Here is a 27,211-nt window from a genome sequence, read left to right as displayed (position 1 = left end):
ACTACACTATACTCCGCTCCAAAATACCACACTGTACTATACTATATTTCCACTCCACAATACTGCACTATACAATACTACACTACAATACTCTACTATACTAATGTATACCAGGCTCAGCTGTTGATGCACGCAGGTACAGGACACCACTACAACGTACAGTGAGCAACTCTGATGTGATCATGAATGGTTGATAATGCTTGTTAAACATATTGATGAATCATGCAAAGTACTGTATCCAAAAACAGTCTTGTTTTTTCACATAGCAAGTGTATATATACTGAACAAAAATATAAACGCAACATGCAACAATTTCAAAGATTTTAGGCTAGAGTTCATATAAGGAAATCAGTGAATGTAAATGAATTAATTAGGCCCTAATCTATGGATTTCACATGACTGAGCAGGGGTGCAGCCATGGGTGGGCCTGGGAGGGTATAGACCCACCCACTTGGCAGCCAGGCCCCACCTAATAGGAAGCCAGGCCCAGCCAATCAGAATGAGTTTTTCCCCACAAAAGGACTTTATTACAGACAGAAATAGCCCAGATATATCTGTCAGACAATCCTGCAGGTGAAGAATGGATGGGATGTGGAAGTCCTGGGCTGGCATGTTATGTGTGGTCTGCGATTGTGAGGCTGGTTGGATGTACTGCCAAATTCTCTAGAAAAACATTGGAGGCGGCTTATGGTAGAGAAATTAACATTCAATACTCTGGCAACCGCTCTGGTGGACATTCCTGCAGACAGCATGCCAATTGCACGCTCCCTGAAAACTTGAGATATCTGTGGCATTGTGTTGTGTGACAAAACTGCACATTTTAAAGTGGCCTTTTATTGTCCCCAGCACAAATCAAATCAAAGTTTATTTGTCATGTGCGCCAAATACAACAGGTGATTTCCTGATTTCCTTATATGAACTCTAGCTTAAAACCTTACAGTGAAATGCTTACTTACAGGCTCTAACCAATAGTGCAAAAAAGGTATTAGATGAACAATAGGTAGGTAAAGAAATAAAACAACGGTAAAAAGACAGGCTATATACAGTAGAGAGGCTATATACAGTAAAGAGGCTATATACAGTAGTGAGGCTATATACAGTAGAGAGGCTATATACAGTAGTGAGGCTATAAAAGTAGAGAGGCTACCTGCAGTAGAGAGGCTATATACAGTAAACAGGGTACATACAGTAGACAGGCTATATACAGTAGAGAGGCTATATACAGTAGATAGGCTATATACAGTAGTGAGGCTATATACAATAGAGAGGCTATATACAGTAGAGAGGCTATATACAGTAGAGAGGCTATATACAGTAGCGAGGCTATATACAGTAGACAGGCTACATACAGTAGAGAGGCTATATACAGTAGTGAGGCTATATACAGTAGACAGGCTACATACAGTAGACAGGCTATATACAGTAGAGAGGCTATATACAATAGACAGGCTATATACAGTAGCAAGGCTATATACAGTAGTAAGGCTATATACAATAGTGAGGCTTTATACAGTAGAGAGGCTATATACAGTAGAGAGGCTACATACAGTAGAGAGGCTATATACAGTAGAGAGGCTATATACAGTAGCGAGGCTATATACAGTAGAGAGGCTATATACAGTAGAGAGGCTATATACAGTAGAGAGGTTATATACAGTAGAGAGGCTACATACAGTAGAGAGGCTATATACAGTAGAGAGGCTATATACAGTAGAGAGGCTATATACAGTAGACAGGCTATATACAGTAGAAAGGCTATATACAGTAGAGGGGCTATATACAGTAGTGAGGCTATATACAGTAGAAAGGCTATATACAGTAGAGGGGCTATATACAGTAGTGAGGCTATATACAGTAGAAAGGCTATACAAGTAGAGAGGCTATATACAGTAGAGAGGCTATATACAGTAGAGAGGCTATATACAGTAGAGAGGCTATATACAGTAGAGAGGTTATATACAGTAGAGAGGCTATATACAGTAGAGAGGTTATATACAGTAGAGAGGCTACATGCAGACACCGTTTAGTCAGGCTGATTGAGGTAGTATGTACATGTAGATATGGTTAAAGTGACTATGCATATATGATAAACAGAGAGTAGCAGTAGCAGGAGTCTTATGGCTTGGGGGTAAAACCTGTTGAGAAGCCTTTTGGTCTTAGACTTGGCACTCCGGTACCGCTTGCCATGCGATAGTAGAGAGAACAGTCTATGACTGTGGTGGCTGTGGTCATTGACAATTTTTAGGGCCTTCCTCTGATACCGCCTGGTGTAGAGGTCCTGGATGGCAGGCAGCTTAGCCCCAGTGATGTACTGGGCCGTACGCACTACCCTCTTTAGTGCCTTGCGGTCGGAGGCCGAGCAATTGCCATACCAGGCAGTGATGCAACCGGTCAGGATGCTCTCGATGTTGCAGCTGTAGAACCTTTTGAGGATCTGAGGACCCATGTCAAATCTTTTCAGTCTCCTGAGGGAGGATAGGTTTTGTAGTGCCCTCTTCACGACTGTCTTGGTGTATTTGGACCATTCTAGATTGTTGGTGATGTGGACACCAAGGAACTTGAAGCTCTCAACCTGCTCCACTACAACCCCGTTGATGAGTGCTCCTGTGTAATGATCATTCTGTTTAAACATCTTCTGGATATGCCACACCTGTCAGGTGGATGGATTATCTTGGAAAATGAAAAATAATAACAAAGGGATGAGAAACAAATTTGTGGAGAAACAAGCTTTTTGTGCCCATTGAATATTTCTGGGTTCTTTTTATTTCATCTCATGAAACATGGGACCAACACTTTCCATGTTGCGTTTCTATTTTTGTTCAGTGTAGTTTGCTTCAATCACCATGCGATTGAGTAGGCAGCCATTTTGTTTATGGTAGCTACTCGGCTTGTGATTAGCATCTGAATTGTTTTGTTTCCCACTGATCTGATCTGTCTCATTGTGTTCCTGTCTCTCCTGTCAGAGCACCGTACTGAAGCTAATGGAACACGGCCTCATTACGGCTGGGGCACTGGATGACTGGTAGAGCCCTGTGTGTTCGTGTGTGTGTTTCTGTTTGTTGGTGTTTTTATGGTGAGCAGCGAACACATGTTTGGTGGGAGGGACTTGTTCCTTTGGTAACCGGGGGCGACGGTCGCTATGGCGACCGAGATGCCATCAGGGTCGTCTCTTAAACGAAAGATGAAGGCTGTACAGAAACAGTCTCTCTCTGTGGACAATCTGTCTATTTTGTTCGAAGCCACAGAAGCTTCACACAATCCATGGACGGAAATTTGTTCCAGTCAGAACTGTCATTTTGGCTGTAACTGTCACTCTGTGGCGCTACTGACCTAACCTTAACCGACAGGTATCAAATGTTTATGAGTATACAAACACATAATGGTATGTGTTAAATCAGGAAGTGGACTGAGGTTGTGTACCGTACTCCAGTTTCTCATTTTGCCTTTAGTAATGCCGCAGACTGAGATTGAACCAGAATTAACCACACACATACCTAAACACGCCTACACACACGTACATTCATAAATCTCTCTCCCTCTCTCTTTCACTCTAGACTTTGGCACTGCTCAACAGAGGCCTCTGTCAGGGTACACTACTGTCTGTCTGGCTCAGAGATACACAGTGAGGTTTCAAAGCGGGAAAGTGAGGTGGAAAGACACAGAAAGAGGTCAAATAGATGTTACCCAGATATGGGTCACTTTGCTGTTCGAGGCTCATACTCCCCTAAAGCAGCCGCCCCAGACCTCACCCACAGCTCCCTAGGTGTGTGTGCCATACCCCTCACTATCACTGTAAGCGCAGGTTGCCTAGGGAGGAGTATGGAAGAGGGGGAGAGAGGTGGAGTGGGGGGTAGAAAGGGAAAGAAAGAGAGAAAAAAGAGAGGAGGGGGATGAATGCTCCACTACAGGGGCAGGGAGCTGTGAGTCAGCAGCAGCCAATGAGCACCCACACTAGTCACATGACCAATAGCCATGCAAAAGACTGGAAGTGAGAGAGAGAGAGAGAGAGAGAGAGAGAGAGAGAGAGAGAGAGAGAGAGAGAGAGAGAGGAGAGAGAGGAGGGAGAGGAGGGAGAGAGATGGAAAGGGTGGAGGGCGAGCGAGATGGAGATTGAGGAGGGAAAGAGAGAGAGAGAGTGAGGGAGGAGAGAGAGAGGAGGGAGAGGAGGTAGAGAGATGGAAAGGGTGGAGGGCGAGCGAGATGGAGATTGAGGAGGGAAAGAGAGAGAGAGAGTGAGGGAGGAGAGAGAGAAAGGGCAGCACATCCAGTTTACAGTCTCAGTCTCCTCTTCCTCCTGGTCGATTGAGAGCGAAGAAGCACACACAGAGAGGCTCCACCACACACACACGCTCGCTCTCATCACTGCCCTTATTGCAGCCGAGACAGAACCCACCTGTGCATCTAACCAGCAGGAACAACAGAGCCACAGAGGAAAGGGAACAAAGAGAGGACAAAGAATCGTACCCTGAGGAAAAAATCAAGAGTGAGAGTGAGAAAGGAGGGAAAGCATGTCTTCTCTCTCCAACCAGCAGCCTGGTTCTCCGTTTTCGGAGTACAGCGAACTGTGTAAGGTCCCCTCCGTGGCCCCTGCCACCCAGGCCTGGGACTGGCAGCATGGAGACATGGGGCCCCCCAGGAGTTTCGGAGGGGCCACAGGACTCACAGATGAGGACAAGCTGTGCTTCTTTGACGCTCCAGCAGGCGGTGGCATGGATGCGAATCGTAAGGTACCCGGCAGGGGGGGCTTTCCTGGGTTAGACAGTGCCGGGGAGAGTCCAGAAAGCCCAGTGTCTTCCTCCCCCTCCCCCATGGGCTATGGGAACAACGGTGTCCTACTGCCCCCCGTACCTGGTTCCCCAGCCAGACGCATGGACATACCCTCGTCCTCTAGCTCGCTAAAACCAGGCCCAGACAGCACCGGAGCGTGGAACTCCGAGACCCTTCCACCCCAGAATACTGGTGCCACTAATTATTGTGTCATCGGGGTTGTCAATGACAACTACCTGGAGAGGCAGGACGAGGACAGCATGTCAGCACCAGGTGGCCGTCAAATGGCCGAGGGCTCCTCGGAGGAGAATGAGGAAGAAGAGGAGGAGGTGAAACTTGAGCCGTGTTTCATGGGACGTGCTGAACAGCAGCGGAAGGCCATGCGTCGGACCATGTCTGAGTGTTCCCACCTCTCAGTACCTTCTAGCCTGGAGCTGCCTGACCATTACCCTGGTGCTGGGCTGGACGAGTTGACATCGTCCATGGGCGCCGCGCGCCGCTCCCCCCACTCCACCATGAAGCGCTCAATGACGGTGGCGGACGACCAGGTGCCCCCCACCCTGTCCGCTGCAGGTGCCACCCGCTCCGACCTGAGGCAGGACCAAGACCCCACCTTAAACCTCTTGCCCTTCCCCCCAATGAAAGACTGTGGGGGCACTTCGCCTCTAGAGGGCATCATGGAGGGGATGGGGGCAGACAAGGAGCAGGACGTGCTGCTGCCTGTACCCTTCAGCAGTCAGGCCTTGAACGGGACAGGCCTGGGCATGGGCACAAACCTGGGCATTGGCTTTGGGGCGGGTAAGAGCACCAACCTTGGCACCGGCTTTGGTGAAAGCATGGGTACCAACCCTTTCACCACACTGGAGGGTAGGTATTGGTGATGCTGTCTGGCACTGCAGATTGCAGATGGCCCAGATTGTGTGACCGATAAATCGGTTGACCATTATTATCAGCCAATATTAGTCTTTCACAGAAATATTTGTATCGGTCTTTATTCCACAGATAAATCGGCGATATTATATACATAGAATCATAAATATGTCTGTTTACATGACCTTTGACTGTTGTTAAGCACTGTATCGAATCTACTCAAATGTTGACGCTGACATCTAGTGGTGGCATTACGAACTGCAATTTACTGCGTTTCACTGCATGCAGTAGGTTGTGTACTTGTCAACCGTGCCTGATTCACAACTGAGCTGATACCACCAGTCTGTCTGATTCACAACTGAGCTGATACCACCAGTCTGTCTGATTCACAGCTGAGCTGATACCACCAGTCTGTCTGATTCACAACTGAGCTGATACCACCAGTCTGTCTGATTCACAACTGAGCTGATACCACCAGTCTGTCTGATTCACAACTGAGCTGATACCACCAGTCTGTCTGATTCACAGCTGAGCTGATACCACCAGTCTGTCTGATTCACAGCTGAGCTGATACCACCAGTCTGTCTGATTCACAACTGAGCTGATACCACCAGTCTGTCTGATTCACAACTGAGCTGATACCACCAGTCTGACTGATTCAGTGTGTGCGTGTTATCTTGTTTGAGTGTGCGCTGGCTTGACAAGGACCTTGCAAAGGCAGTTTGCACACATAGGGTATTCATGTGGCGAATGTTCAGGTATTCACCATGGCTCCCCAACGGCAGTGTGGGGAATATCAATTAGCAGATTTGCCCTGTCTATGGTTACAGGTTCTTGGTCCTGCCTCAGGTCGGAGCGGGTGGCACCTGCAGCGGACAGGGTGGGGGGCGCCTGGTCGTCCGCCACCGTCATTGAGCGCTTCATGGTGGAGTGGGGGGAGCGGCGCGTCATGCCCATGGTCCTATGGAGAGTGAAACATGTGTCTGGCCCAGTCTAAGCATCTGCCTAGATGTATTTGTACTGGCTCCCTTGGTTCCCTCTCCCTCTCCCTCTCCCTCTCCCTGTTTGGAGAGAGCGATTAGGAGATGAGGCTGGAGGAGAGACAAAGGAACTTAAACACAAACAAGCTCCAGTCATTTTACATGCTGCTGTCATTTTGAATTACTTCAGTGTCTTTCTTCATGACTTGGAGTCATACTGGGATGTTTACCCCCAGAACGAAGCAGATAATTGTCATACAATGTTCCACTCATTATCTTCTACTAAACAGAATAATGACTGTGTTTTAGGGAGTGCTCTGTAGTAAATGTGCTTTTTCGTGTAGATGTGTTTTTGATAACGCTTCTGTTTGTTTATTTCTGGTCTTGTGTGTGTGTGTGCCAGTGTTCCTTTCGTCAACAAAAATAGTGACTCAAATATTAGTCACACCTATTTTTCAGTGGCAATTGACGAGACTATGGCTGACTAAATAGACCCCGAAAAAAAACTGTAACTTAATAAGGAAAATGATTATTAATTTCAGTTGACGGAGACGAGACTATATTATCTCTGTGACTAAAATCGGACTACTAAGTGGACTGACCAAGAGTTTTGAAAAGATTGAGAGCTTTTCAGTGATAAGCACAATTAATATTAGATGCACAGATGTTCTGTTCAGCAGTGGGAAGGACACGCCACACCCGGAACGCCCAGCCTACATCAGCTTGTGAGCTGCGGGGGAGCAAGCGATGAGTGAGGGCAGAAAGGCTCTGCTCCGGCTCCACCTCCGATTACACATCACGCAGGCGACTCTCTTGCTTCCTCGTAGCTAACCAGTTCCCACCAGTCTTCTAGTTAGATACCATTCACCTGGTTAAGAAACACAAGCTGCTTTACGAAATTAAAAACAATAACGGAATTGAGTTTAATAGTAAAACAACAGTCTACTGTAGCTATATTTTTCTCTCCCTTGAGTATAGAAAAGTTTATGAATTTGTAGTCTCGTTCAACCCTCGCACTTTTCTCCACTACATTTCATAGCCAGGTTCTGTAGCCAATGTACTAGCCAAGTCTCCCTCTTTTCCTCAGAGAAATCGTTGATAATATACCGTTTTTACTTTCTATCATGCATTGGTGGCCACATTTGACATCGGACCGGACCATTAACAGTTTGTTTAGGATAATCCTTGTTCAGTCATGTTACCTCGTTCGCTGACTGTAGCTAACAACCTTGGGGTGCATTCAGCAGGAATCAATGTTTTGGAATGTTCTGATAGAAATATGCTATGTAGAACAAACATGCCTCTCTAACATGTTGAATAAGGAACAACTTTGGCTCTCTTCAGGGCATTTCTATCTGCAACGTTCTAGAACGTTTTTCAACTGCACGTAGCCATGGTAACATTACCAATGGTCTATATGCAAACACTTGCTGGCACATAAAGAAAGGAAAATGGATAGTAAACAATTTATTGACTAAATCCCTCTTGCCATTACACTATATCTGACTGGGTGAATAACTCCTCTATATCTGACTGGGTGAATAACTCCTCTATATCTGACTGGGTAAATAACTCCTCTATATCTGACTGGGTTAATAACTCCTCTATATCTGACTGGGTGAATAACTCCTCTATATCTGACTGGGTGAATAACTCTTCTATATCTGACTGGGTGAATAACTCCTCTATATCTGACTGGGTAAATAACTCTTCTATATCTGATTGGGTGAATAACTCCTCTATATCTGACTGGGTAAATAACCCCTCTGACTGGGTGAATAACTCCTCTGTATCTGACTGGGTTAATAACTCCTCTATATCTGACTGGGTGAATAACTCCTCTATATCTGACTGGGTGAATAACCCCTCTATATCTGACTGGGGAAATAACTCCTCTATATCTGACTGGGTGAATAACTCCTCTATATCTGACTGGGTGAATAACTCCTCTATATCTGATTGTGTAAATAACCCCTCTGACTGGGTGAATAACTCCTCTGTATCTGACTGGGTTAATAACTCCTCTATATCTGACTGGGTGAATAACTCCTCTATATCTGACTGGGTAAATAACCCCTCTATATCTGACTGGGTTAATAACTCCTCTGACTGGGTGAATAACTCCTCTATATCTGACTGGGTTAATAACTCCTCTGACTGGGTGAATAACTCTTCTATATCTGACTGGGTGAATAACTCCTCTATATCTGACTGGGTGAATAACCCCTCTATATCTGACTGGGTGAATAACGCCTCTATATCTGACTGGGTGAATAACTCCTCTATATCTGACTGGGTAAATAACTCCTCTATATCTGACTGGGTTAATAACGCCTCTATATCTGACTGGGTTAATAACTCCTCTATATCTGACTGGGTTAATAACGCCTCTATATCTGACTGGGTTAATAACTCCTCTATATCTGACTGGGTTAATAACTCCTCTATATCTGACTGGGTAAATAACGCCTCTATATCTGACTGGGTTAATAACGCCTCTATATCTGACTGGGTTAATAACTCCTCTATATCTGACTGGGTAAATAACGCCTCTATATCTGACTGGGTTAATAACGCCTCTATATCTGACTGGGTAAATAACTCCTCTATATCTGACTGGGTTAATAACGCCTCTATATCTGACTGGGTTAATAACTCCTCTATATCTGACTGGGTAAATAACTCCTCTATATCTGACTGGGTTAATAACGCCTCTATATCTGACTGGGTTAATAACGCCTCTATATCTGACTGGGTTAATAACGCCTCTATATCTGACTGGGTAAATAACTCCTCTATATCTGACTGGGTTAATAACGCCTCTATATCTGACTGGGTTAATAACGCCTCTATATCTGACTGGGTTAATAACTCCTCTATATCTGACTGGGTTAATAACGCCTCTATATCTGACTGGGTTAATAACGCCTCTATATCTGACTGGGTAAATAAATCCTCTTGTCATTACACTATATCTGACTTTATTTTGAGTTAATATGTTCCCAGTGTCTCAGAGCACTTGGACCACGACTCGAGCACAGGGGCTCGGACTTCAGCCATATGGACTCGTGACTCGACTATTGATTACTCGGACTCGAGCACAGGGGACTTTTGACTCAAGGTTTCGTGACTTGACTACATCACTGGGCAGAACAGCCATCAGCTCCCATTCAAAGTTATTATTGTAAAACTTCTGGACATCAAAGTGGTGTCTATGGAATGTTGATAACAAAGACTTTGTGCCTCTTTCTGTCTCCCTCTCTCTCAGTCTCTCGCTGTCTCTCTCTCTCTCTCTCTGTGTGTCTCTCCGTCTCGCTCTCTCTCTCTGTCTCTCCGTCTCGCTCTCACTCTGTCTCTGTCTCACTCTCTCATTCTCTCTCTAGACACATTTTTTTTAAAGAGTGCCAAAATGAATGCTGGTGTGTGTTTCACTGTGTCCCTATGTGTGCGCATGTCTATGTGTCTGAGTGAGTGAACGGTGTGGATGCTTATGCGTAAGAATCCTGTTGCCCAGGGGGACATAGAGCTGTAGAACCCTCCCGATCTCATCAGCACAGCTCAAATGGTTTTCCTCCCCGTGCTTGGTCACGCTTAAGTTGAGCCTCTCTATATTTATTTTATTTATTATTTGACCAGGTAAGTTGACTGAGAACACGTTCTCATTTGCAGCAACGACCTGGGGAATAGTTACAGGGGATGAATGAGCCAATTGTAAAGCGGGGATTATAAGGTGACCATGATGGTTTGAGAATTTAGCCAGGACACCGGGGTTGACACCACTACTCTTAAGATAAGTGCCATGGGATCTTTAATGACCTCAGAGAGTCAGGACACCCGTTTAACGTCCCATCCAAAAGACGGCACCCTACACAGGGCACTGGGATATGTTTTAGACCAGAGGAAAGAGTGCCTCCTACTGGCCCTCCAACACCACTTCCAGCAGCATCTGGTCTCCCATCCAGGAACTGACCTGCTTAGCTTCAGAAGCAAGCCAGCAGTGGTATGCAGGGTGATATGCTGCTGGCGTATATGGTCTATATGCTGTTACCAAGGCCACAGTGTACTACTATATGAGGGTGGCAGGTAGCCTAGTGGTTAGAGCGTTGGACTAGTAACTGAAAGGTTGCAAGATCGAATCCCTTTTTTAGCTCCACAGGCAAATGATTAGACTGTATTAGTAATTTAAATACTTGGATGGCTCACAACTTCCTCCAGCTAAATCAAGACAAGTACTTGTTGTTGGAGCCAAAGAACCAACCATGTTTTATTTTTTACATGTTTTATCTGACCTTTATTTCACTAGGCTTGTAACTGTGAAGCGTGTTATTAATTTTTTTTTTAATTTTACCTTTATTTAACCAGGCAAGTCAGTTAAGAACACATTCTTATTTTCAATGACGGCCTGGGAACAGTGGGTTAACTGCCTGTTCAGGGGCAGAACGACAGATTTGTACCTTGTCAGCTTGGGGGTTTGAACTCGCAACCTTCTGGTTACTAGTCCAATGCTCTAACCACTAGGCTACGTTGCCGCCACATTCATGCCTGAAATGTGCTCTATGAAGCTTGATTTGATCTGATGGAGGTCTGGATGGAATAGAGACTTTAGGTTCATATGTTATCAACGCTTACAGTGCATTCGGAGAGTATTCAGACCCCTTCACTTTTTCTGTCACATCGTAGATTAGAAAAGTCCTATGCTATGACCTCTCTTGCCATCAAGGATGCGGTGCATTGTGTGTGTGTGTGTGTGTGTGTGTGTGTGTGTGTGTGTGTGTGTGTGTGTGTGTGTGTGTGTGTGTGTGTGTGTGTGTGTGTGTGTGCGCGTGCGTGCGTGCGTGTGTGTGTGCGTGCGCGTGTGTGTGTGTGCGCGTGCGTGCGTGTGTGTGTGCGTGCGCGTGTGTCTGTGTGCGTGTGTGCGTGCGCGTGTGTGTGTGTCAGAGAGATAAATAACTCCAATCCAGAGGGCAGCGGACCCAGTAAGTCAGTGTTCCCCAACTGGCGGCCCACTAGTTGTATTTGGACCTTGGGTGATTTTATTTTGCCCCCTAAGTTTTCTGAGCAAATGTTTTATATTTTTTATTGGAAATAAAAAAAATATATATAAATACACCAGCCAATCAGCTCCATGTGATTTTAATCTTGGAAATGTGTTCCCAAAGTATTCCCACGTCTAATAGAGAGATGTGTTCGTATAAAAATGGAAGCCAGTTTTGGAAGGATGATGTTTCAGTGAAACATTTTATCTGTTTGTTCATTGTTGCAGTCAATTTATTTTGTAATTATGTTCCCGGGCCCCTGACCGCTCCAGAAGAAAAATCTGAATTTAGTTGATGACGCCTGCAGTAAGCATTGCCATGATGAATGTGGATCATCCTTGTGTGTGTATGTCTAGTTTCATGCCAGTATACAGTATTCAGTAGATGATGCCTAAGTCCTTACAAAAGCTGACTGTCCAGCCTGACACCATATGGAATTACTTTTGATTAATTGCCTGGGTTTTTCATTTATTTCTGCCTTTTTGAAGTTGCCTTGTTGAATATAAGCCTTTGTGGTGATCAGATCCACACTTGAGTCACACACCAAATGAGCAGCTTTTAGCATGAAGAAGAATGCCTCCTTTCTTTGACAGCTGAATGTAATGAAACTCCATGGCGTCCACTCTCACTAAATCACTCCAGACATTCTATGGATGGCCAGCAGCTTCCTTGATGTGTGGCTGAGGGGGATCATTCCTTTGGAAGGCTTTCCAGGTGAGCTGGAGGTGTAATGACTGTCTTTTAATGAGACTATGTTTGCCTTGAGGATCGATCTAGTCATCTGAGGAACCAGAAAGAAATAGCCAAGAAAGTAGTCAGGATATTCATTGGTAGTTTTGAGTGTTAGTGTTGTAGCGGGTAGTCAAGGATCCCAGTTTTGGGTTTCCTCATAGTTAACGTTGACATTTTCTGGTGGCAAGTGGGGTTTCATCATCTGAAGCAATGAAGAAGCCAATGGGCTCAACATCCACGTGAAGATGTTAGTATCTCTGTCATGTTTTTTTTTATCACCTCTCATTAAAAAAAATGCAAGGGTCAGAAAATGGATTCAATGCTGTTTAGCCACCTTAATAGAGCTTGAGGTGTGTCTAAGGGCTATTTGACCAATAAGGAGAGTGATGGAGTGCTGCATCAGATGACCTGGCTTCCACAATCACCCGACCTCAACCCAATTGAGATGGTTTGGGATGAGTTAGACCACAGAGTGAAGGAAAAGCAACCAACAAGTGCTCAGCATATGTGGGAACTCCTTCAAGACTGTTGGAATAGCATTCCAGGTGAAGCTTGTTGAGAGAATGCCAAGAGTGTGCAAAGCTGTCATCAAGGTAAAGGGTGGCTACTTTGAAGAATCTCAAATCTAAAATATATTTTGATTTGTTTAATTCTTTTTTGGGGTTACTACATGATTCCATATGTGTTATTTCATAGTGTTGATGTTTCCACTATTATTCTACAATGTATAAAATAGTAAAAAATATAGAGCAACCCTTTTGACTGGTACTGTATATAATGGCTTCACACGTGACCGCCACAATGTCATCACATCTCCAGATAATGACTTCCCTCACAATGATATCAGCCTCATAGACCCTAGGAGTGATGGATGATTCTAATCAGATGCTCTATTCATGATTTATTAACGTCCTTCTACTGAAGGGTTTCAAAATGGCTGCCTGTTTTACCTTTTTACCCTTGCTGTTCAGTGAATGGGGAGACTGAGACACAGAGCTGGCTGTCGAGGAGTGTGTTGGCTTCAGCGCATTTCTAGGTCCCAAAGTTCTCGTAGTACTCCACAGATCACCTCTGTTGGTATTCATCCATTACCTGGTGAATATGACATGAAAATGGAGCACAGTTGATGAGGTTATTTAGAGAGGTGGGGGTGAAAGGAGCACATTGGATATCAAATATCTTCGCTGAGTAAGATATCAAGTTTATATGTGATTTATTCAGACATTTTCATTAAAGCTCATCATTGTTTGTGCTGTGGACTATAGAGATGAAGCCTCAAGTCGTCCTGCCTTGTCTACTTCAATTCTCTTTGTCTTGTCGTGGGTGGCAGGTAGCCTAGCAGTGTGTTGGGACAGTTATCTAAAGGTTGCTAGTTCGAAACCCCAAGGTGAAAAAGATCTGTCGATGTGCCACATTTCCAATCCACACATGTATATATATAATACACACTGGTACATGTGTGAAGTAGGACAAATTTAAGCACCCGCCAAATTACTATATTGTGTAGTCTGACTGGATTTGGGTCTTAATGAATTATTCCACCTATTGGTTTCTCTGTTTTTCCTCTGTTCTCCTCTTCTGAAGTTTGTGGAGCACCATATATGGTCATGTAAGGCGTCTCCGCTAGCAATAGGTTTTTCTGTTGACTCAACATGGGTCTCCTCCCCCCTCTCTATCCCCCCCTGCTCCACGATCCCCCACTTCAGGCAGCCTGTTGCTCTCTAATTGCTCATTTGGGTGCTTCAACCAAAACAATTGGAGACGTATTACCAAAGGTAGGGGTTTCAGGTGTGCAGTAATTGAAGTAGGGTCAGGTGGTAAGTGGACCGTCCTGCCTCCTCTCACACAAATCAGTTGGGCTTTGCTCTGGATGATTATACTGAGCCTTTTCAAAATGGCTCATTTCAGATCTCATAACAGTGTATGGAGCTGATAGACTTTTAAGCGAATGGGGGGGGTTATAGGATGGAAATATGACAGTCAACGATATCTCATCCATGGTGTGTAGTGGATGAGCTGTTTTACTGGGTTGTAGCTGACACACTGCACGGCTGAAATAGTATGGATTTCTGTATTACTCCACAAACCCCTGGAATCATATTGATTTAGTTGGTTATTTAGCCATGAAGATACGGGTCTATTTAAACATGGCTGAGCTATTTGCTCTTTGCATTTTAGATTTCTTGGTGTATTGGTTCCATTAGGTCATTCTCCTGTCCAGCTGTGTAATGTCATCAGCCCTTTAGCTCTGTATCCTCATGTCAGTATAGTAAACATAAGATGCACTAACACATGGCCTTTCTGTCACCTACTGGCAGTAACTATTGTTAGTCCTGTGTAATGTCATCAGCCCTTTAGCTCTGTATCCTCATGTCAGTATAGTAAACATAAGATGCACTAACACATGGCCTTTCTGTCACCTACTGGCAGTAACTATTGTTAGTCCTACAGCTAGAGCCTGAGGCATTGTGGGAACATTAGGGAAGGTTAGGGATCAGAGCTTGAGGCATTGTGGGAACATTAGGGACTGTTAGGGTTCAGGGCCTGAGGCGTTGTGGGAACATTAGGGAACGTTAGGGTTCAGGGCCTGAGGCGTAGTGGGAACATTAGGGAACGTTAGGGCCTGACACATTGTGGGAACATTAGGGAACGTTAGGGTTCAGGGCCTGAGACGTTGTGGGAACATTAGTGTTCAGGGCCTGAGGTGTTGTGGGAAATCTCTGGAATGTTAGGGTTTAGGGCCCGAGGCGTTGTGGAAACGTTAAGGCCTGAGGCCACTAATTTCTCCTCTGGTGTGGAGCAGGCCAGTACCCCAGATGGCCTGCCCTGTAATGAGGGTGGGTGAGGGATGAGACCCACTTCTGGAGAGGGGGACGTTGCCAGTCAGGGGGATGGAAGGGGGCAGAGCTTCAGGGATATGTCCAAGAAAAAAGAGTGGTAAATGTGAGTTTGTGTGTTTCACATACTGCACATTGCTAGAACATTCTGTTGAGTTTGTTAGATTTGGGTTATGGTGATTGTGTGTCCTCTTGATGACCTATTTCACCCATATTCTACCCAAGGCTTAGTCGGGTCTTGTCCCTCCATTGAAAGTGTCAAGGCTGCAGAGCTTGTTTCAGCTGATGTGACAATGCTAATTAGGCTTTCTCTGGGTGACTGTGCCGCCATATCTCAGTGTGTCCAGCCCTGGGTCTAATGCAGAAGGACAGACAGACAGACCGGCCTGCCTGCCACACGCTCACGGCCATATTTTACTAGAAGACCATACTTAATTAGACAAGCCATATTTTGCTAGAAGACCATACTTAATTAGACAAGCCATATTTTACTAGAAGACCATCCTTAATTAGACAAGCCATATTTTACTAGAAGACCATACTTAATTAGACAAGCCATATTTTACTAGAAGACCATACTTAATTAGACAAGTCATATTTTACTAGAAGACCATACTTAATTAGACAAGCCATATTTGACTATATTTTGTTCTTTACTCAGAACACTTCAAGATACTGTATGGTTTGTAGAATGAAGGTGACACTATGTACTGTACTAGTGCAATATGTAGCCTAAATGAAATGGAAGTAGTTGTGTGTCTTCGTGTAGGCTGGTATATGTGTAACTGCGTAGGTTTGTGTTGGTGCATACATACATACATACATACATACATACATACATACATACATACATACATACATACATACATACATACATACATACATACATACATACATACATACATACATACATACATACATACATACATACATACATACATACATACATACATACATACATACATACATACATACATACATACATACATACATACATACATACATACATACATACATACATACATACATACATACATACATACATACATACATACATACATACATACATACATACATACATACATACATACATACATACATACATGTTTTAGGAACACAATAATTGTGTGTGAATTTTTCTGTCTGTCTGGGACGTCTGTCTCTCTGTCCATGACAATATTGAGAGATGGACCTTAAGAGATGGTCATGGTAATTTTGGTTGTGGTTTTGCCTCAGCTCTGCTGATTGGTTTGATTGCCAGGGTCAAAGGCCATCTCTAAATCGAGCTGAGCCCACAGGATAATTCCAGTCACCACATTTTAATTTAGCCTACTGTTGATTCATCTGATAGTTGCATTATTAAATATTCACTTGTTCCAACTTCATTAGAGTTTGTTTTTTGAAAGCCTTTGACCAGGCCCTTTGGGACTATTTATCATATCTATTTTATTTAACTAGGCAATAGGCAAGTCAGTTAAGAACAAATTGTTATTTATAATGACGGCCTACCAAAAGGGAAAAGGTCTCCTGCGGGGACGGGGGCCTGGGATTAAAAATAAAAATGTAGGACAAAACACACAATCACGACAGGAGAGACACCACAACACTACATAAAGAGAGACCTAAGACAACGACATAGCATGGCAGCAACACATGACAACACAGCATGGTAACAACACCACATGACAACAACATGGTGGCAAAGTAACAGCACAAAGGCAAGAAGGTAGAGACAACAATACATCACGTGAAGCAGCCACAACTGTCAGTAAGAGTGTCCATGATTGAGTCCTGACTAAAGGATATTGTGTGTGTGTGTATTGTGGTTAATCACTTAAAATGTTTGTCATCCGGTTTGGTCATCTGCCCTGTTCTGTGGTGGTACTTGAGGTTAATCTTTGAGGTCAGCAAGGCATTTGATGATGACTTCTGTCGTGACGTGACTGTCATTAATGTGATGACTGCTATTTGTCAAATAATTACCTACTACTTTTAATTATCACTCGATTTAATTAATCATGTAACAATCAACTCATTAGGAATTTGGGGCACCACGGGAAAAGTTGTTTAACGAGTTACTGTCTCCCGGCTTAAACTCTAAAGATATACAGATCTCTTACATCAATAACAGTCAATGATTAATTATTACCTCATCAGTCTCATTCTGAACGTTGCGTAATTGTTGAATATATCTGCACAAACCCTAACCTAAGTGGTGAATCAGCAATACACAAATTGGCTTAATTATTTATTTACAAACTAACTAAATCATCACACAGAATACAATGAAAACAGGTCCCTAGTGGACTAACAAAAGCATGACCGTTTGGTTACGCAATGGAAAGGGAGGGGTATGTAAGGAGAGGGAGAGACAAAGAGTCAACTTATCGTACATACATTTGGAAACTACGCTCACCGTAACAGAATACTTACACCCTAACAACCGCTCATTCGAATTAGAAATGCAATATGTATTTACACATAGATGTCTTTCTCTGTCGTCTCTGTTGAAACTACTCTATGCATCTATGGGAAGTGGTTCGATATAAGTCTATGGTTGTCTACCAGAGGTCACAATGTCCTTCTTAGTTGTAGCCTTCTTCTGTCTTGGGGTGTTCGTTATCAAAGCTATATGTCAGCCATGTGCATAGTTGATCTGGCACCTTTAATCCTCAGCAAGGAGAGAGAGTCATTACACTTCATTCACATGATCGGTATGGTTCTAAAATATGTTGTGTTTTCTCTCTCTCTCTCTCACACAGTAAACTCCAATAAGATGGACAAACCAGAGAAAGAGGAGAAGATGGACAACTTTGAGAAGTTGGACCAATTTAAGATGCTCGATAAACTAGACAAAGTGGAGAAGAAGGATACGACTGCGAAGACTGAAGCGTCAGTGAAGGTGGAGTACGCAGTCCCACTGGACAAAGAAGAGAAGATAGATAAAATGGACAAGGCAGAGAAAACAGAAAAGCTGGAGCCAACAGATAAGGCAGAAAACACAGATGAAGAAGAAAAATCAGAGAAGATGGATAAAATGGACAAGGACAAGAAGACTGACAAGGTAGAGAAGATGGACATGGTGCAAAAGACCGACAAAGAAGAAAAAACTGAGAAGATGGATAAGGATGAGAAGACTGACATGGTAGAGAAGATGGATAAGGTGGAAACACCTGAGAAGACAGAACAGAAAGAACAGAGTATTGAAAAAGTGGAGAAGACCCCAGAAAAACAGGAGACATCGGTGAAGTTGAACACATTTGACAAGATGGAAACACAGTCTGACAAGGAGAAGACAGCCCATGTTGGAAAGGTAACAGTAACAGCTGAGAAACAAACAGACAGAGCAGAGAAGCCCACAGACAAAGTGGAGGAGGAGAAGACAGGGAAAACAGACAAGGTGTGGGAGGAGGAGAAGAAGAAGAAGACAGAGAAAACAGACAGGGTGTGGGAGGAGGAGGAGAAGAAGAAGTCAGAGAAAACAGACAAGGTGGGGGAGGAGGAGGAGAAGAAGGAGACAGAGAAAATAGACAAGGTGGGGGAGGAGGAGAGGAAGAAAAAGACAGAGATAACAGACAGGGTGGAGGAGGAGAAGAAGACAGAGAAAACAGACAAGCTGGAGGAGGAGGAGAAGAAGAAGACAGAGAAAACAGACAAGGTGGTGGAGGAGGAGAAGAAGAAAAAGACAGAGAAAACAGACAGGGTGGAGGAGGAGAAGAAGACAGATAAAACAGACATGGAGGAGGAGGAGAAGAAGACAGAGAAAACAGACAAGGTGGAGGAGGAGGAGAAGAAGAAAAATACAGAGAAAACAGACAGGGTGGAGGAGGAGAAGAAGACAGATAAAACAGACATGGAGGAGGAGGAGAAGAAGACAGAGAAAACAGACAGGGTGGAGGAGGAGAAGAAGACAGATAAAACAGACATGGAGGAGGAGGAGAAGAAGACAGATAAAACAGACAGGGAGGAGGAGGAGAAGAAGAAAAAGACAGAGAAAACAGACAAGGTGGAGGAGGAGAAGAAGACAGATAAAACAGACATGGAGGAGGATGAAAAATCAGAGAAAAAAGAGCTTAAAAGTCCTGAGAGGAAAACGGACAAGATAGCAGAGACAGCTGATAAGGCCAAAAAAACTGCAAGTAAACCTTCAACCAATGGGAGCGGTGCTGCACCAAGCCGGGACCTGCCAAGTCCAGACAAGAAGAACAAGGTAGGCCAGAGTCAAGGTTTAAAGTGGAACATTATCAAAACTTACATCATTCTTGCTGCTAACGCTGCTGCTTCTTCTTCTTTATTTGTCCATATAGTAGTGGGATAAGACTAAAAGTAGTCCATGGTACTCACTTTCATTTAAGTAATATCAGTCAGAACATTATTATCAGAACAATACAAAGATGTTGGTCCTTGTTGTTTTAGTGCAGATTTGAACTCCATGTAACTTCTTCATTGAGTGGTTGTTTTTGTCAGGGCACACAGTTCCATTTGTTGGTATTCTGTTGATTATGGTTAGGGCTGCTTCTGCTGCTGTTATCCTGCTGCTGTTATCCTGCTGCTGTTATCCTGTTGCTGTTAACCTGCTGCTGTTATCCTGTTGCTGTTATCCTGTTATCCTGCTGCTGTTATCCTGCTGCTGTTATCCTGCTGCTGTTATCCTGTTGCTGTTATCCTGTTGCTGTTATCCTGTTGCTGTTATCCTGCTGCTGTTATCCTGTTGCTGCTATCCTGTTGCTGTTATCCTGCTGCTGTTATCCTGTTGCTGTTATCCTGCTGCTGCTATCCTGCCGCTGTTATCCTGCTGCTGTTATCCTGCTGCTGTTATCCTGTTGCTGTTATCCTGTTGCTGTTATCCTGTTGCTGTTATCCTGTTGCTGTTATCCTGCTGCTGTTAACTTGCTGCTGTTATCCTGTTGCTGTTATCCTGTTATCCTGCTGCTGTTATCCTGCTGCTGTTATCCTGCTGCTGTTATCCTGTTGCTGTTAACATGCTGCTGTTAACCTGCTGCTGTTATCTTGTTGCTGTTATCCTGTTTCTATTATCCTGCTGCTGTTATCCTGATTATGTTGCTTTCTCCTGCTGTTATCCTGCTGCTGTTAACCTGCTGCTGTTATCCTGTTGCTGTTATCCTGTTGCTGTTATCCTGTTGCTGTTATCCTGCTGCTGTTATCCTGTTTCTGTTATCCTGTTGCTGTTAACCTGCTGCTGTTATCCTGCTGCTGTTATCCTGTTTCTGTTATCCTGCTGCTGTTAACCTACTACTGTTAACCCGCTGCTGGTATCCTGTTGCTGTTATCCTGTTTCTGGTATCCTGCTGCTGTTATTATGCTACTGTTAACCTGCTGCTGTTATCCTGTTGCTTTTATCCGGTTGCTGTTAACCTGTTGCTGTTATCCTGCTGCTGTTATCCTCCTGCTGTTAACATGTTGCTGTTATCCTGCTACTGTTAGCCTGTTGCTGTTATCCTGTTGCTGTTATCCTGTTGCTGTTAACCTGCTGCTGTTATCCTGTTGCTGTTATCCTGTTATCCTGCTGCTGATAACCTGCTGCTGGTATCCTGTTATCCTGTTTATGTTATCCTGCTGCTGTTATCCTGCTGCTGTTATCCTGCTGCTGTTATCCTGTTGCTGTTATTCTGTTTCTGTTATCCTGCTGCTGTTATCCTGCTGCTGTTATCCTGTTTCTGTTATCCTGTTATCCTGCTGCTGTTAACCTGCTGCTGGTATCCTGTTTCTGTTATCCTTTTTCTGTTATCCTGTTATCCTGCTGCTGTTATCCTGTTTCTGTTATCCTGCTGCTGTTAACCTGCTGCTGTTATCCTGTTTCTGTTATCCTGTTTCTGTTATCCTGTTATCCTGCTGCTGTTATCCTGTTTCTGTTATCCTGCTGCTGTTAACCTGCTGCTGGTATCCTGTTTCTGTTATCCTGCTGCTGTTATCCTGTTTCTGTTATCCTGCTGCTGTTAACCTGCTGCTGGTATCCTGTTTCTGTTATCCTGTTTATGTTATCCTGTTATCCTGCTGCTGTTATCCTGTTTCTGTTATCCTGCTGCTGTTAACCTGCTGCTGGTATCCTGTTTCTATTATCCTGCTGCTGTTATCCTGATTATGTTGCTTTCTCCTGCTGTTATCCTGCTGCTGTTAACCTGCTGCTGTTATCCTGTTGCTGTTATCCTGTTATCCTGCTGCTGTTATCCTGTTTCTGTTATCCTGCTGCTGTTATCTTGTTGCTGTTATCCTGTTTCTATTATCCTGCTGCTGTTATCCTGATTATGTTGCTTTCTCCTGCTGTTATCCTGCTGCTGTTAACCTGCTGATGTTATCCTGTTGCTGTTATCCTGTTGCTGTTATCCTGTTGCTGTTTTCCTGCTGCTGTTATCCTGTTTCTGTTATCCTGTTGCTGTTATCCTGCTGCTGTTATCCTGTTTCTGTTATCCTGCTGCTGTTAACCTACTACTGTTAACCCGCTGCTGGTATCCTGTTGCTGTTATCCTGTTTCTGGTATCCTGCTGCTGTTATTATGCTACTGTTAACCTGCTGCTGTTATCCTGTTGCTTTTATCCTGTTGCTGTTAACCTGTTGCTGTTATCCTGCTGCTGTTATCCTCCTGCTGTTAACATGTTGCTGTTATCCTGCTACTGTTAGCCTGTTGCTGTTATCCTGTTGCTGTTAACCTGCTGCTGTTAACCTGCTGCTGTTATCCTGTTGCTGTTATCCTGTTTATGTTATCCTGCTGCTGTTATCCTGTTGCTGTTATCCTGTTGCTGTTATCCTGTTGCTGTTATCCTGTTTCTGTTATCATGTGTTTTTTGTTATTTTCTTTCTCGCTTTCTTTTGTTCTTTCTTTTGCTCTCCATTTGTCTGGTGTGCCGTCCATCGCGCAGCCTGTTGCTGGGGCAACCAAACCGAGCACTGCTAAGCCGCGGCCGATCTCGGCAGCATCCGTCAGTGCTGCCGCCCCCAAACGCCCCACCCATTCCTCCACCTCAGCCACACTCAGCAAAAAAACGCCCATGCCCAAGGCCCCCACCCCCACCACTGCCCACAAGCGACCCTTGTCCGCAGCCAACCTCTCCACATCTGCCGCCGCCATCTCCACCCCTGCGCCCCGTGAGGTCAAGTCTAAGGTGAGTGCCCCTGCCCTGCTTTAGGGACAGCCGCAGTCCCCCCCACCTCAGATATCGGCACCTCCATACCTTACCACTGTGTGGTGTCGGTCTGTCTAGACAAAACTACTACCTACTTCTACTCTCCTAGCCTGTCTTTCAATCTCCTTCTCATCATCTTGTTGATCAGAAGAATGGGCATGTTCAGTTATTTTTAGCAGAAGTGTTAGCTTAGTTAGCTACTATGTTAATTTTTACAGGAGTTGTAAATTAGACACTGACTTCTGTGGTGCTCAGAGCATAATCTGCCTGTAAGGTATCCACCTTTTTAAACTTGGCTCCCAGTAAGCCCCGTAGGCTCCCAGTAAGTCCCGAGTGCTGAGTGGCCGTACACAGGATTACTCAGAGCAGGGTTCATAGAGGGGAGGGGGCCAGAAGGGAGGGGGCCAGAGGTGAGGGGTCAGAGAAGAGGGGCCAGAGGTGAGGGGCCAGAGGAGAGGCCACAAGGGCAGCCTGCATTCATCATTCCTTCCCTGGCATTTACTAGAGAGACCTAAGGACAACCATCAGTCACAACCATCAGTTGCTCAAGGCTTCCCTCACCACACCTAAGTCTCTCACCTTCAACAGTTAAGTGTATCAGATATACACTACATGATGTACAGCCACTTCTCTAAACAGCTGGTGTAACATATTTGCCTTTAACTACAGTACCAGTCAAAAGTTTGGACATACCTACTGGTATGTCCAACAAATCAAAATATATTTTACATTCTTCAAAGTAGCCATCCTCTTGGCATTCTCTCATCCAGCTTCATGAGGTAGTCACCTGTAAAGCATTTCAGTTAACAGGTGTGTCTTGTTAAAAGTTAATTTGTGGAATTTATTTCCTTCTTAATGCATTTGAGCCAATCAGTTGTGTCAAGGTAGGGGTGGTATAAAGAAGACATCCCTATTTGGTAAAAGACCAAGTCCATATTATGTTAAGAACAGCTCAAATAAGAAAAGATAAATGACCGTCCATCATTACTTTAAGATATGAAGGTCAGTCAATCTGGAAAATTTAAAGAACTTTGAAAGTTTCTTCAAGTGCAGTCGCAAAAACCATCAAGTGCTATGATGAAACTGTCTCTCATGAGGACCGCCACAGGAATGGAAGACCCAGAGTTACCTCTGCTGCAGAAGATAAGTTCATTAGAGTTACCTGTCTCTCATGAGGACAGCCACAGGAAAGGAAGACCCAGAGTTACCTCTGCTGCAGAGGATAAGTTCATTAGAATTACCAGCCTCAGAAATTGCAGCCCAAATAAATGCTTCACAGAGTTCAAGTAACAGACACATCTCAACATCAACTGTTCAGAGGAGACTGCGTGAATCAGGCCTTCATGGTCGAATTGCTGCAAAGAAACCACTACTAAAGGACACCAATAAGAAGAAGACTCACTTGCTTGGGCCAAGAAACACAAGCAATGGACATTAGATCAGTGGAAATCTGTCCTTTGGTCTGATGAGTCCAAATTTGAGATATTTGGTTCCAACCGCTGTGTCTTTGTGTGATGCAAAGTAGGTGAACAGATTATCTCCACATGTGTGGTTTCCACACTGAAGCATGGAGGAGGAGGTATGATGTGTGGGGGTGCTTTGCTGGTGACACTGTCAGTGATTTATTTATAATTCAAAGCACACTTAAACAGCATGGCTACCACAGAATTCTGCAGAGTTACGCCATCCCATCTGGTTTGCGCTTAGTGGGACAATCATTTGTTTTTCAACACCTTCAGGCTGTGTAAGGGCTATTTGACCAAGAAGAAGAGTGATGGAGTGCTGCATCAGATGACATGGCCTCCACAATCACCAGACCTCAACCCAATTGATTGGTTTGGGATGAGTTGGACTGCAGAGTGAAGGAAAAGCAGCATATGTGGGAACTCCTTCAAGACTGTTGGAATAGCATTCCAGGTGAAGCTGGTTGAGAGAATGCCAAGAGTGTGCAAAGCTGTCATCAAGGCAAAAGGGTGGCTACTTTGAATAATCTAAAATATATTATATATATATTTGTTTACCAAGTTTTTGGTTACTACATGATTCCATATTGTGTTATTTCATAGTTTTGATGTCTTCACTATTATTCTACAATGTAGAAAATAGTCTAAATGAAATAAAGAGCCTTGAATGAGTAGGTGTGTCCAAACGTTTGATTGGTACTGTATGTATGACACTAATGTTTATTGTAATATGGTAATGGCAAAAGGTCTAAGGCAAAAGGTCCGGCAGCTCAAAGTATCGCAAGACTGAAGAATGACAGAGGAATTAATGAGGAGGCTGTGGGGAAAACAAGGCCGGTTTCTATGTAAAGCCTCCCTCGGGCGGTGTGTCCACGCGTGGGGAAATCAGACAGGAATGACAGAGGAATGAATGAGGAGGCTGTGGGGAAAACAAGGCCGGTTTCTATGTAAAGCCTCCCTCGGGCGGTGTGTCCACGCGTGGGGAAATCAGACAGGAATGACAGAGGAATGAATGAGGAGGCTGTGGGGAAAACAAGGCCGGTTTCCATGTAAAGCCTCCCTCGGGCGGTGTGTCCACGCGTGGGGAAATCAGACAGGCATTGGCCTTCTTTTAATATCCCTGGTTCCCAGTGCAATCCTTACATCAGCGCCAAGGCAACACACATCCTATTGTGAAACCAGACACCTGCCTCTCCTGTGTATTGAGGATTCCGTCGCATATGCCATTCGATTCCTCCCAGTTCCGATGCGACACATTCCAGATGCTTCTGTGACAAGATTGTCTGGAGAGGAATAGGACATAAATGAGCACTTCTTTCCTGAAATCTTGATCATATTAATCTGACCTGTGCTCTCTGAGGTGATAGATGGTGTAAAGCAGGGCCATCTGTTACCGTAGACCGTATTCAGTAAAAGAAGTGTCCAATCTTCTCGACAGCAGGCCAGTGTGAGTCCAGGCTGTTGTTCCAGACAAGCCAAAGCACACCTGATTTAGTTTGACTTTTGATTAGTTAAATGAATCACGTGTGTTACTGCTTGGTTGGAGCGAAGGTCTGGACAAACACCAGCCCTCGCTGGATGATAGCGCCCGCTACTGCTGTGTATGATGGCCCATAGAGCAGTGCATTATGAAAATGCTTCAAAAAACACCATGGGACCTGGCCCTGGTTCTGCTCTGCTCTGATTGCAGAGGACAGATGGCAATAAGAGTGATATCATGAATAATCCTACAAGGTGCAATTACATTATAAGGATTTTGTTGATATTCTTGTTGTACATCAAATAGTACATATTTATGGTAAGTGTTTTTTTACGAATATGTCATTATCCAATGGTTTTTCTGAATGTAACATGATGCCACGAGGAGGTTCTCTCCCACAGCTTAAGTTTTTTAGAGTGCTACGTAATACCTTTTATTTGTATTGAATTCTAGTACTCTATTATTTGTGACTGAAGAGTGGAGTTCCTTCCTTCCTTCCTTCCTTCCTTCCTTCCTTCCTTCCTTCCTTCCTTCCTTCCTTCCTTCCTTCCTTCCTTCCTTCCTTCCTTCCTTCCTTCCTTCCTTCCTTCCGTCTTTCTTTCTTTCTTTCTTCCTTCCTTCCTTCCTTCCTTCCTTCCTTCCTTCCTTCCTTCCTTCCTTCCTTCCTTCCTTCCTTCCTTCCTTCCTTCCTTCCTTCCTTCCTTCCTTCCTTCCTTCCTTCCTTCCTTCCTTCCTTCCTTCTTTCCTTTCCTTCCTTTCTTTTTCCTTTCTTCCTTCCTTCCTCTCTGTTTACCACACATTCCCTGTCTCTCTCTCCCTCCAGACCACAGAGAGACGTCCTCTAGTACCAAAGGCGACCACCACCTCCACGGCTCAAATTGCTGCCCCCAAAAACGTCTCTGCTACCACGGCAACCAGTAAACCAGCCATGGCGCCCCGCACCGCCACAAGCACACCCGCAACCAGACGCCCCCTGGGTGAGTCTCTATACCACACACTTACACATCTTTGAACACGCATACAGTACACACCCACGCACACACACATCCGCGCACACCCACACACACACACACACACGCATACACACACCCGCGTGCACACACACACTGCCACCAATTACTTGGTGACTCAAAGTGTCTGATGTCGCGCCAGCAGGGTACAAAACTGTTTCTGCATTCCACAACCTGACTTCACTGCTTTGCCAAACAAACTTTGGCAAGTTTGTTTGGAGGAACAGGAACAGGCTGAGCTCTGATCATGAACGATCTCTTCTGTTTTGCCTCTCAGCATCAAAGACTGACAGCAAGCCAGGAGAGGAAATCAAGCCCAGCACTCTGAAGTCAACAACAGGTACAGAAACACTCCTCTCTTCCACTCTCTCTCTCTCCTCCTTTTAAAGGCAGCACGAGGTCCCTCAGCCAGACAGTGCTGTAACTCCAGCTGGGGGATTAGAGGCGGCTGTTGCACAGAGTGGGACAGAAATGAAGAGTGACACAGTGGTCACGCAGGAACACATAGATGACGCATGCAGGCCGTGACAAAGAGGTGGTGAAGTCTCAGAGAAAAAAAAGGAAAAAGTATTTCTAAAAGCAGTAAAACCTCGACACAGCACTCTAGGGATTACTTTCTCCTGCTGACACTACATCTCAACACTCTAGGGATTACTTTCTCCTGCTGACACTACATCTCAACACTCTAGAGATTACTTTCTCCTGCTGACACTACATCTCAACACTCTAGGGATTACTTTCCCCTGCTGACACTACATCTCAACACTCTAGAGATTACTTTCTCCTGCTGACACTACATCTCAACACTCTAGAGATTACTTTCTCCTGCTGACACTACATCTCAACACTCTAGAGATTACTTTCTCCTACTGACACTACATCTCAACACTCTAG

At 44.4% G+C, this 27,211-nt stretch overlaps 1 protein-coding gene across 1 annotated transcript in view; it reads left to right on the top strand.

The window, feature by feature from the left end:
- Positions 1-4,508: 4,508 nt before the first annotated feature.
- LOC109909619 (microtubule-associated protein 4-like) overlaps positions 4,509-27,211 on the top strand; it is a 59,722-nt gene continuing 37,019 nt past the window's right edge. Inside the window, exons 1-6 of the mRNA XM_031795311.1 lie at positions 4,509-5,634; positions 17,985-18,622; positions 19,160-19,432; positions 22,101-22,343; positions 26,131-26,284; positions 26,595-26,657. Of these exons, the coding sequence (XP_031651171.1) occupies positions 4,509-5,634; positions 17,985-18,622; positions 19,160-19,432; positions 22,101-22,343; positions 26,131-26,284; positions 26,595-26,657 (2,497 nt within the window). The remainder of the gene's footprint in view (positions 5,635-17,984; positions 18,623-19,159; positions 19,433-22,100; positions 22,344-26,130; positions 26,285-26,594; positions 26,658-27,211) is intronic.

The sequence above is a fragment of the Oncorhynchus kisutch genome, linkage group LG18, assembly GCF_002021735.2.
Source record: "Oncorhynchus kisutch isolate 150728-3 linkage group LG18, Okis_V2, whole genome shotgun sequence".
NCBI lineage: Eukaryota > Metazoa > Chordata > Actinopteri > Salmoniformes > Salmonidae > Oncorhynchus > Oncorhynchus kisutch.
Note: the sequence above shows the minus strand (reverse complement) of the source record. Positions and strands in the feature narration are given on the sequence as shown.